Source organism: Scyliorhinus canicula, chromosome 2, assembly GCF_902713615.1.
Source record: "Scyliorhinus canicula chromosome 2, sScyCan1.1, whole genome shotgun sequence".
Lineage (NCBI taxonomy): Eukaryota > Metazoa > Chordata > Chondrichthyes > Carcharhiniformes > Scyliorhinidae > Scyliorhinus > Scyliorhinus canicula.
The window spans coordinates 36102663-36114100 of NC_052147.1; the positions used below are offsets into that span (position 1 = coordinate 36102663).

The window sequence follows — 11438 nt, forward strand, 5'->3', positions numbered from 1 at the left end:
TTTTACTCTTGAACTTCCTGCAACAAAGTTAAATAAATTCACAGCCCTGCTTTTGCTGCAGATATGGGCTCCCGCACATCCAGGTCAGAGGCCGCGCATGCGCATGGCGGCGGCCTCCAGCGGCCGCGTCGTGCTCCATGGCAGACTCGGACAGCGGAGCCAGACCCCCTGATCGGCCATGCGCCCGAGCCTCAACCCCCGCATATTAAATATCCGCTCGCCTATAAGGCCCCCCCCGGTCTCCGATTCGCTCACCCCCGACCAGGGCGGCCACGGACTGAGTCCGCAGCTACCACGCGAGCATCCTGATCGGCAATAGGTGGTTAGTTCCATGCCGTCGGGAACTCAGCCAGTCGGGAGCGGAGGATTGCTGGATGGGCCTCTGGCAATGGCTCCCCGGCGGCGTGGTGTACTCCACGGTGACGCCGATTTTCGGTGCCCGGAGAATCACTGGACCGGCGCCGGGCCCGATTACGGTGTCAAACTGGATTCTCTGCCCCAGCGCTGGCCGCGATTTCGGCGTTGGGCTGCGGAGAATCCAGCCCCAAGTATCTGAACAAAGGCCACTTTACTTGATGCTATTAAGATCTGCTGTTGTTTTGAGTGTCTTATGAGTTGGTGAGCATTTTTGAGAACTTTAATATTTACAAAAAATGCTTTTTAAGTTGTTAGAGATCACCAAATTGTCTCACGAGACTGAATATACATCTGGGCTTTATGTTCCACTCTCACTGAATGATCGCGGCAGGTGATCGAGGTTAGCAGTTGCTGTGACATTAGATCTGCTTTGAAAATTAAACAATGGGCTCTCATTCTCCAATATACTGTGCAGAATCAAGAAACAATGAAAGGTTTTTAAATTATAATATGTGCGCACTTAGTTCTGTGTAATCTGTTTATTCAGGTGGCAACATATCTATTCATTATCGAGAATGGTATAAACCATTGGTCTGGTTCTGGATTCTAGTGGGTCTGGCCTACTTTGCAGCTGTCCTCAGCATGATTGGAGACTGGCTACGTGTGATATCCAAGAAAACAAAGGAAGAGGTAAGATGTTGATAGATACGGGCAAACCCTTTTTGGAGCTGAAGGCCACCTACTAATTAAATTACAAGTCAAGGATGGAAACTGCAGAGAAGGCTAACATTGTATCCCAGATCCTGGGAACAAATACACAAGAGGTTTGCTTGCACCAGGAGAAATACAAAGATCAGTAAAAAAAAAACCATGTTTGTGCACCTGTGTCTTCCTCAGCCACCCATGGAGAAAATCTAAAGGTTGAGCTGTCTCGCTCTCAGAGGTAGCAAGTCAGGTTTGGATATAACTTCTGCCCAATTTTTCAGCGCATTATTGTCGAAAAAGAAATTGTAGGGCACAACTCCTATGGACCAAATTAGCACATTGCACAGCAGAGTTTGAAGTTCTTCTCCAAGGAGTACAATCAATGCAAACTCTCTGTGCGCTAATTTTGCACAGTGAAGGAGGTGGGAGGGGCTTAAAAATAGCAGTTTTCGGTTTTGGTGTAAGGAATGTATGGCATGTTCTTGGATGGGTCAATGTATGGATTTTCACAGCAAAAACAAATTGTTCAGTGGCGTGTTTCGACTGCTGGAAGAAGTTCCAGTCACCGAATGTCTCACCAATCCCCCTGCCTGCACATCAACTCCTTCCATGTTGATCTGCTGCCCTGCCTTATCCTCTCCCTGTGGTCCTGCAGGCCCATTGACCTTCTACTTGATGCTCCTTCCTTGTTGGACATTAAATTATATTTGCCAATTCTGTAGTTTCCACAGGTAGGCATGGCTTCGACCACTTTTTTAATACAATCTTTATACAAAGTTTGTCTGTCAGATGTCCTTGCCATGACTTGGAAGGATCCCATTGCATCACACTTTGGTGCCATTGAGATCTTTGCAATGAGATGTGAAGCTATTCCAGACATTGAAGTTGCCTGTAAGCTAAAGTGGAGACAGAAGAATTGAGCTTCCTCCGACTTAATCAGAAAGCAGTGTTGTAACGTATGTTGCTTGCATATTGATGGAAAATAACTTATCTGCTCCTGGTGTGCAGGTTTTGTCTCCTCATGAAACTGATATTGTCAGATTTATACAGCACTATGGGAACTACAATTGCAAAGACCTCAAGAAATTGAACAGCTTATAACAAAAGGTCAGAAATGCACAGACCAAGGGCAGCACGGTGGCGCAGTGGTTGCCTCACGGCGCCAGGTTTGATCCCGGCCCTGGGTCACTGTCCGTGTGGAATTTGCACATTCTCCCCATGTTTGTGTGGGTTTTTCCCCCACAACCCAAAGATGTGCAGGGTAGGTAGATTGGCCACGCTAAATTGCCCCTTAATTGGAAAAAATTAATTGGGCACTCTAAATTTGTATTTTAAAAAAATGCACAGGCCAGGAGGCTATGCAAGAAGTTAAATACAATCATAACTCAGTGCTCATTGCCAAGAAACATCTACACTTCCTCATCAACTGAAAAACTTTGCTTCATGTTCTAATTTGCTGCAGCTTATACCATTTAATTTTCATTTTTATGGGCAAGGTGCACTGGGGCAGAGATTCACCAAAGTCATGGATTGGAATTTACTCCTCGGGAATGGGATGGCAGTGGGGAAAGGGAGAGATGTGCTAGGCGGGGCATGTAAAATCAGATGCCATCCCTGGAGTCTCCCTACCAACCCCCACTGCAATTATTCCCACGGTGGGGAGGTGTTAGGTGACCTGCTCGCCTGTGGACCAATTAAGACCCTTAAGTAACCAATTAACGGCCACTTAAATGTCTCCTCCCACCACCGCTGTGATTTTACTTGCAGTAGGAGAGGCCCACACATGGCCACCACCTGGCGAACCTTGGGGTTGGGCTGGGGAGTACCTAATTGATGCACTTGCATCGGAACCTGCTGCCAAAGTGCAATCCTCCTCCCATGTTTTCCCCCACTTCTCCTTTCCAACCATGACTCTCACCCCCTTGCTATGGCCTGCCAACCTGACCCCAGCAGGACCCCAGACTTACATCCTGTCTCCAATGCTGAACACCTTCTCTCAGCCCCACTGCAGTCCCAAAAGAAGCACTGTTCCGGTGGCGTGGCATTGCTGGCACATGAAGAGTTGCCGGCCCTCTGATCGACTTCTCTGAGGCAGTGGAAAATTAGGTTTTCTCCGACTTAAATCAGAAAGCAGTGTTGTAACATGTGTGTATAGGTCTTTGCATATTGATGGCAGAGAACGTATCTGCTCCTGGCGTGCAGGTTTTGTCCCCTCGTCAAACTGATCTCATCAAATTCATACAGCTCTTCGTGAAAGTCTCGCCTCTGGCCAATTAAAGAGCCGTTGGCTGTTTAATGACTGTGGGGTGAATCAGCCCCTGATTTTTATGCAAGGGGATGGAACCACTGCCCCTGTGCAAAATTCAGCCCATGAAGCTGGATTAAAATCTGGGTTCTGCTTTGTTAGCACTGCTTCCCTTGGCTGATAAAAATCACGTTACATAATTCAATGCACAAAGTATCAGGTACCTGAGTTTGTGATATATCCACCACCTGTGTGCCTCCCTACTGTCAGCAGAGCCTCAAAAGTCAGAGTTACAGTGCAAGGTTTCACTAGTAAACCATGAAGTGTACTTTATCAAGGGATAAACCAAGAGTCAAGAATGCTACATGTATTAATGAGGGGCATTATCTGCAAAAGCTGATGAGTAGCTGATCAAGGTTAATAGTTACCCTACATTGGCAGGGCTGTCGTTTTGATAAGATATGTGGGCATTTTATGGTGGATCACTCTTCTTTCCATTGTCGGACCTGCTCTGACAGGTGTAATTAAGGTGTTCAGTCTAATTAAGGCGTTCACTCTAATGGGCTCTCTAGAGTGAAATGAAGTCAGGTTGTCTCCATTTATTTCCTGGGGATTTGAAACCAGCCACAAGGAATGTCCCTCAGAAAGCATTAATTGGCTTGCCATACTGTTATTTGGTGGTTGATCCCAAAGGTGTCTTTTATAATCTTGAGGCTCTTTGCCAGCAGAATCAGAGATGGTTGTGCAGTCTAGTGCTTATTATATTGCAGTCTTTTGTCATTTAAATATTTTGTTCCGTTGGTATTCAAAGGCTTTGTGAAACTCAAGGAAAAGCTCCTATGTCCGTCTTAACAAGTAGCTATTTCAAGAGACTGGTTAAATATCCACAATTCAACCACTGGTGTATTGTTTGTTTCCTTGCTTCACCACTTTTCACCTCATGTGGTTAGGAAATTTAATAATTCTTATCTGAGGGAAAGGAAACAAAATGTTCAATGCACTGCTGGATAACAGTCCGTTATCTAAAATAAACGAAAAAATGCTTTTGCTTCTGGTCATACAAGTTGCAACATTTTTCAAACTTTTCAACATGCAGAGATTTAACAAACAAACCAATCTGTAACTTTAGAATGCCTTCAGACTTTTGTGGGCGGCACGGTAGCACAGTGGTTAGCACTGTTGCTTCACAGCTCCAGAGTCCCAGGTTTGATTCCCGGCTTGGGTCACTGTCTGTGCGGAGTCTACACGTTCTCCCCGTGTCTACAGGGGTTTCCTCCGGCTGCTCTAGTTTCCTCCCATAGTCCAAAGATGTGCAGGTTAGATGGATTGGTCATGCTAAATTGTCCTTAGTTTCCAAAAAAGGTTAGGTGGGGTTGCAGGAATGGGGAGGTGTGGGCTTAAGTCTGGTGCTCTTTCCAAGAGCCGGTGCAGACTCGATGGGCTGAATGGCCTCCTTCTGCACTGTAAATTCTATGATTCAAAGTGGAGAAGAAACAAACCTGCAAGATGATGGCACCGCCAACCGAATGGAAACTGATACTGCCCCAAAACACAGACAACTTTTGTTTTCTTACCCGTTTTATGTGTGAAGTTGCATTTATTTAGCACTGTTGATCCTGCGTTTTACCCTTGCCCTTACTGATTCATTCTTGTGTGAGAATAAACAATGATTCCTTTGTGCCTGCAGGTTGGTGAAATTAAGGCTCATGCCGCTGAATGGAAAGCGAATGTAACAGCAGAGTTCAGGGAAACGCGGAGGCGGTTAAGTGTGGAAATTCATGACAAACTTCAAAGGGCAGCAACCATCCGAAACATGGAGCGAAGGCGGCTTGGTTTGGACCAACGAGCTCATTCCCTTGACATGCTCTCCCCCGAGAAGCGGTTAGCGTTTGCAGGCTTAGAGACGGGTCAATTCAAGGCATCATCTCAGGAAAGTATAGATGGCAGTTCTAGCAATCTTCAGCAGAAAGAAACGAGGCAATATGACAAACACATGCAAGGATCTTCAGAAGACAACATCGTCAATAAGGTGGGATCTTCGTCAAGAGGGCCCAAACGATATAAAAATAGGGAATTAAAGAAAGAGATACCAGAGAACGTTAGAAAACTATACGAAACATTTGGAAAGTGCACGTTGGATGAAGAAAACAAGGAACAGGAAATAGAGAAAGAAAACAATACAAATGTTCCAGCTATAACAAGCTATGTTCAACATTCGGAAGTTGAGGATGATAGAACGCCCAATGAAGCCAAAAATCCAGAGAATAGGAAATTACTTGAAAAAAAGATATGAAAACACTACGGTGAACAATATAAAAAAAGTTTGTTGGGAGCTTTTTTTTTTAAACTATTGACATGTGCCTTATCATTTTTAAAATGTGAGAAAACCATTTTCACACACGCATGATCAACACAAACCTTTAGATTGATTTAGTGTGCCACTGTGATATAAGGGTTGAAGTACCAAATATCAAACATCGGCTTGAATTAATCTGTTTGAACTGTGGGATTGTTGAAGATTATGTTAGTATCAACTTGGTGAAAATTATACATGGACCTAGTGCTCATTACCAATGCAGTATATCTTAGGAAGGAAGTGGATGGCTCTGTATATTACCAGAAGCCCCACTAAATCACGTTTATTACTGAGAGGATCCAGCTTTGGGATATTTATTTCCACTAATTTATTAAAACTGTTTGACAATTTTTAAACAAACATCAGTTTGTTTTAAGAGCCCTGTGCATCTGCTTGACGTGTGCTGTACAACCCTTGGAAAATGTTACATTTCTGATAGGTGTAAGGATTCTGCAGCAGAGCAATCAATGCCGCAGAATTGAAAGATTGCAATAGCTGAGTGCAATTGTTGGAGACTGACATAAGCACTGAACAACAGACTGCGATCTGCATGTCCTTGTCTTGTAATTTAACAAGTAACTTCTGAGACTGATCTTGATAAATGTTGATATCTCAGGGCTCTCCTGTCCTGCTTTTACAAAGTTTCCTATATTAGGTTTTGAAAAAAAATTTAGGGTGTTGGGAATAATATTACTCTAAAGTAATAATTCAAAGAAAGCATGTTGGTGTATGGATCTATGATCATTCTCTTGTTGTCTGTGATTCTTCTGCAATGAATACAATTAATTCATATGGGTTCTCTAACATCAATAAAATGAAGACAGAAGCTGATAAAATTAAGCAGGTATTTTTAATCCACGTTGTGCTATTTTTGTCTTTTCCTGCTCTGTTAAGACAACTGCCCTAAGCCTCCTGTTGAAGAGGCTGATAAAACAGGTTACCACCACCTTTGCACCCACTCCCCCCCCCCCCCCCCCCCCACCCCCCACTCCAGTTGCCCAGAATGTTGCAATTCAAAAATGGCCAAAAGAATATTCGCCACGAAGCAGATACTTCCCTGGTGTAGAATGTCTCATTTAGCAGCCAATTAGGGATTGGTGCTACTTATATTTGTAACAGATATTGCCAGGACTTGAATCTGCGTCCTCGGCAATTTGAAAGGAGTGGTTTAATTGGTGCACAACAGAAAGAACTTGAAAATCCATGGAGTGGAGGACTGCATCCCAGTTAAGTGCCAGCTATCCGCTCTGGGACTCTGGACTCAGTTTACAGACTGGGGAAGAACTGTAAAATCTGGATGGTTTGAGGTGTATTCTGCCTGTTGGTAGAAGAATCTAGAAACACCAGTTAAAATCTACAAGCTGTATGCAGCCTGTTTTCAACCTCCTCCCTCAGAAAGGAGCATCAGGGAGTCATTTGTAACGCATTTAAAAAAGAAATGGCCCTTCTTTGAGAGCTCAGGCTCTGGTCCAAGCCTGACGCCCCCAGATTCACCAGATATCTGGAGGCACAGGTCTCTTTCTCCCTGGGTATTGCGCTGACCTTACCCAGAGTCCCAGCTGAGAGTTTGTGAGTGGGGTATAGGGAATCCCTGCACCAGGTTAGTAGTACCCAACATATCTGAGGCCTGGTTGATTTTGCCGCTGTTCCAGTGGATACCTGTTAAGCTTACAGCAGGAGTCTGCCAGAATGGCCAATGAATTTCAGGGCCAAATTGTATGTGCTGTAAGCCAAAGAATCATATTATTTTAAAATAGCACAGGAATAATGTAAGATTTACAGTGAAAGGGACCCAATGTTACTGGTAGAGCATTTCAAATGAATAATCCAATTTCCATATACCTTTATTTCTCTGAATTTGTACAACTATTTTCTTACTAAAAAATTAATAACTTTATGATGCTTTCTTTCTCTGAATCTTTGTCAGTGTTGATGACTGTATTGTACCAGGACAAAATTATGTTCCTAAAGTAGGAGTTAAGTAATGGCTCCGATCTTGCAGCCGACGAAGAATCAGAGGCTTATTAAAACTACATTCTTACCCTTCCCATAGTTTGCAGCAGAAACTTCCTCTCTTGATTTCAGTGTGGTTCCATCAACAAGGTGAGTGGAGAGGCCTTTTGGTGAGACAGTTCCAATGAAGCCTGGGCCCCTTTGATATCATCAGCTGGAGACATGCCTCTTGAAGACTGCCTCCCAAGTCCAAGTACACTCCGAGAGCTCGTGATTCCAAATAAACCTGTTGGACTTTAACCTGGTGTAAGACTTCTTACTGTGCCCACCCCAGTTCAACGCCGGCATCTCCACATCATGACACAAAGGTAAGTGTTTTAAAATGTTTTCTTTATTCTACTTCTAGCCCTCACAATCCAGATCCCCGCCACCTGACACTCCTGCTCCCACCTCCACTCCATCATGCCCCACCCACCGGCTCTGCTTTGACATGGGCGGAGTGACGGGTGAGGGATAGGAGTAGAGCAGGAGTGATGAGGGAGGAGGTTAAATAAAGCCGATGTGAGGGGTTGGGAGGGGGGGGGGGTGTTGTTGGGAGAATGAGGGTGACACACCTGCTGAATTAAAAGGCTGTCTTCCTGAGCAGTTTTTTTACATCTGCCACAAGTAGACCAAAATAAATCTGCATCACTATCAGCATGGGTGCAGGGTAATCGGCTCACATTCTGTTAGGACCATCAGCATGGGTGCAGGGTAATCGGCTCACATTCTGTTAGGACCATCAGCATGGTCTCCCCTGATGCCAATTCTGGCAAACCGCAACTTCCGGATTTGAGCATAAACCTCTGTGTTCGCTACGATCATATACAATAGTGACCCAATAGTACACTTCTTTGTTATGATTCTTCAATACTAAAGCAGCAGGTGAATTCCACTCAGCTAAAAATGGGAATTTTCCGCTAAAGCACAGTGTAGGATATGAATACTCGGATAGTCAGGGGGAGAAGCAGAGGCTATTGAAGCCTCGTCTTTGTTCTCATACCTGGTATTGTTTACGCTGACACACAGTGGTTACGAATAGCTGGCCGTGTCCCACCGGGATCGGAGCAGGATGCCGCCGGTATATCCCAGGAGAGCCCTCCCCCCCCCCCCCGGGATTCCCAGCATCCATTACACCTCGCGAGATCTAACCAGAGACACGGTCTTGTATGGTTAAGTGAGTTTAGAAACTAACTTTGCTGTGTTTGCACGGGATCTAATGGCCACCCGGCATCTATTGGCGTTGCCGAGGAGACCCCAGCTGGGCGTCGTTCAGCACTGGTCCCCACAAAGGGTCACCAGGCGGACCGGCACTCGCTGAGGGAGGGGCCTCCCAGGAAATTGGGCAGGGTGCCACCTGGGCACTACCAGCCGGGCACCTGGGCAGTGTCATCTGGTTGCCCGCCTAGCACTGCCAATCTGCCCAGGTGGTAATGCCAGGCTGGCAGAGGTACTACCAGGATGCCAGGCTAGCATTTGGTTCATGCCAGGTATTGGGCCCAGGGGGTGCCCTGCCCATCTGAGGTGTGGGGAGGGGGGGGCCCCAAGGAAAATTGGTGGGGTCCAATGGTCGCATCGGGGGTCAGTGCAGGAATGTTAAATTGAGGTCTTGGGGAGGGAGTGGGCATTCCCCGCCAGCAACAGAGGCCGGGATTCTCCAAGCCCGCGCCGGGTCGGAGAATCGGCGGTGACGCGGAAGATTCCCGCCATGTGCTTCTGACGTCAGGACGCGGAAAATTCCTGCCATGCGCCTCTGACGGCGACTGGAGAATCGGCGCCAGTCGCGTCCGCGCGGTCGACGCACCGCCAGTCAGGGGCCGCTGAAAGAGCCCCCGCAGCCATTCTCCGCGGTCAATTGGCCGAATTCCCGCCAAGTTCCGCAGAGTCCCGCCGGTGTAGTTCCAACCTGGTACCACCCGGCGGGAGCTTGGGCCGGTGGCGGGGGTGATCAAACTCCGGTGGGGGCCTCCATGACATCCAGGCCTGCGATCGGGGGCTACTGATTGGCAGGCGCCCGCAATGTGGAGAGGGCCTACCTCCTTCCGCGTGGGCCCTCTGTAGGGCTCAGCCATGTTGCGCAGCGCCAGCGTGGAAACGGCCGGCGCACGCATGCACGGACCCACGCCGACAGTGCAGGGCCGCGTATCGGCCCCGGAGCTGCGTGGAGCACTCTGGCGCCATGCTGGCCCCCTGAGGGCTGCTGAATCACAGGGCCAGGATGCCTGTTGACGCCGGTGTGAAACATTCCAGTGTTTATGCCGGCATCAACACTTATCCGGATTGCAGAGAATCCTGGCCAGAGTGCGTAGGCAATGACCCGGCTAATCCCACCCAGAACGGACTCTGATTATTTTTGTTAGATCACACCGAATGACTGCCAAGCTCCTCCAACAAAAAAAAACCTCTTTCAGCCTATTCCTACGTATCCTTGGAGCACAGGTGAGTCCCCAGTTAATATCCACTGCCTGAGTATATTGACTATCACTGACACACAATTTTAACAGGAAAAAGCAATTGATCCCAACATATTTTAAATAGATTTTTTTTCCAACTGATATTACGCCACAATACCTGCACATGACAATTTACTTGTAGACTATTAAAAGAACACAAAGTTAGTTTAAAGTTGCATATATTGCATTTATGGGTGATTTCCACAACCACACCCTCCAAAATATTCAAAGAGATTTAGTTCCATTAGTTTGGGTGTCGGTGTGAACATATATCAATTTAAACTTGTCACCATGGTGAGGAGCAGAGAGAAATCCTTTCTACTCAGTACGGTGTGCTTTGTCGCAGGGTGTGATACCATTGTATCTTTGAAGGGGAAAGTAGATGGATTTTTGAGGTGGGGCAAGGTGCAGGGCTATGGAGGGAGGGCAGGCCAATAGGATTCGGATTACACTATTGAAGAGCAGGCACAAATACGGTGGACTAAATGTGTGGTTAAAAAACCCCTCATGGTTCTCTACTTCCACAGTACTCTATTTTCAAAATTTGACCCCTGTATCGCTACTTTATTTTCAAAAAACCCTGTTTATCTCAGACATTGAAGTTGGCTTGATTTCTGCTTGCTGGTGTCGAGCTGCGTAATCAAAGATAGATCACGTTGGTCCTTTACAAATTCCTTTCCTGGAATATTGACAACGAATCTACTGTTTGAGTTGATCTTTTGCACTCTATGTGCACTGGTACTGATCGCGTTTCTGGCATAGATAGTGGAGTAAGATTGATTTAAATCTTGTAGTCTGTCTGAAAAAGCCCATTACATAATATTGAATTTGAATTGCCAGGAATTAATTGTTCTTGTCTTTGTAATTGTGTAAACATAGTGTGCATATAAATATTTGTCCGTGCTAAAGGTGAAGGGTGCACATGAATGGATAGCTCCGGGAGGCACATCTTAAATTGGGCTCCAGGTCTCATTGTTGAACTGAAAGACTGTGGGCACTTAATGGGTGGTCCCAGCCAATTCGTCGAAGGGATCAAGAGGATCAAGTGGCTGCACTGCTGGCAATGTCCTTTGGGTAAGTCCTCAAAGGGGACAATGACAGGGGAATGACGAGGAGCAGGCAATGATCAGGAGGACAGTAACTGGGATGAGGGTGTTGAACTCACATAGTGGTGATCAGAGTGGGTTGAGTTTGCAATTGGAAGATGACGATAGTGGTCAAAAATGGCCTATGATTCTAATGTGGGTTTAGGAGGAGCATTCCTGCCACATCCAGATCTACGTTTTAGATAAATCATTTAAACAAAGTTACATGGTTGGCCCTCCAACAG

General features: G+C 46.2%; 1 protein-coding gene across 5 annotated transcripts in view; it reads left to right on the forward strand.

Annotated features, from left to right (window-relative positions):
- The window catches only part of LOC119952425 (potassium channel subfamily K member 10-like), a 46350-nt gene extending 39851 nt beyond the window's left edge, over nucleotides 1-6499 (forward strand). For all 5 annotated transcript variants that reach the window (XM_038776171.1, XM_038776186.1, XM_038776178.1 and 2 more), the window contains 2 exons: nucleotides 905-1047; nucleotides 4995-6499. In XM_038776171.1, the coding sequence (XP_038632099.1) occupies nucleotides 905-1047; nucleotides 4995-5600 (749 nt within the window). In that variant the 3' untranslated portion in view covers nucleotides 5601-6499. The remainder of the gene's footprint in view (nucleotides 1-904; nucleotides 1048-4994) is intronic.
- The last annotated feature ends 4939 nt before the right edge of the window (nucleotides 6500-11438 follow it).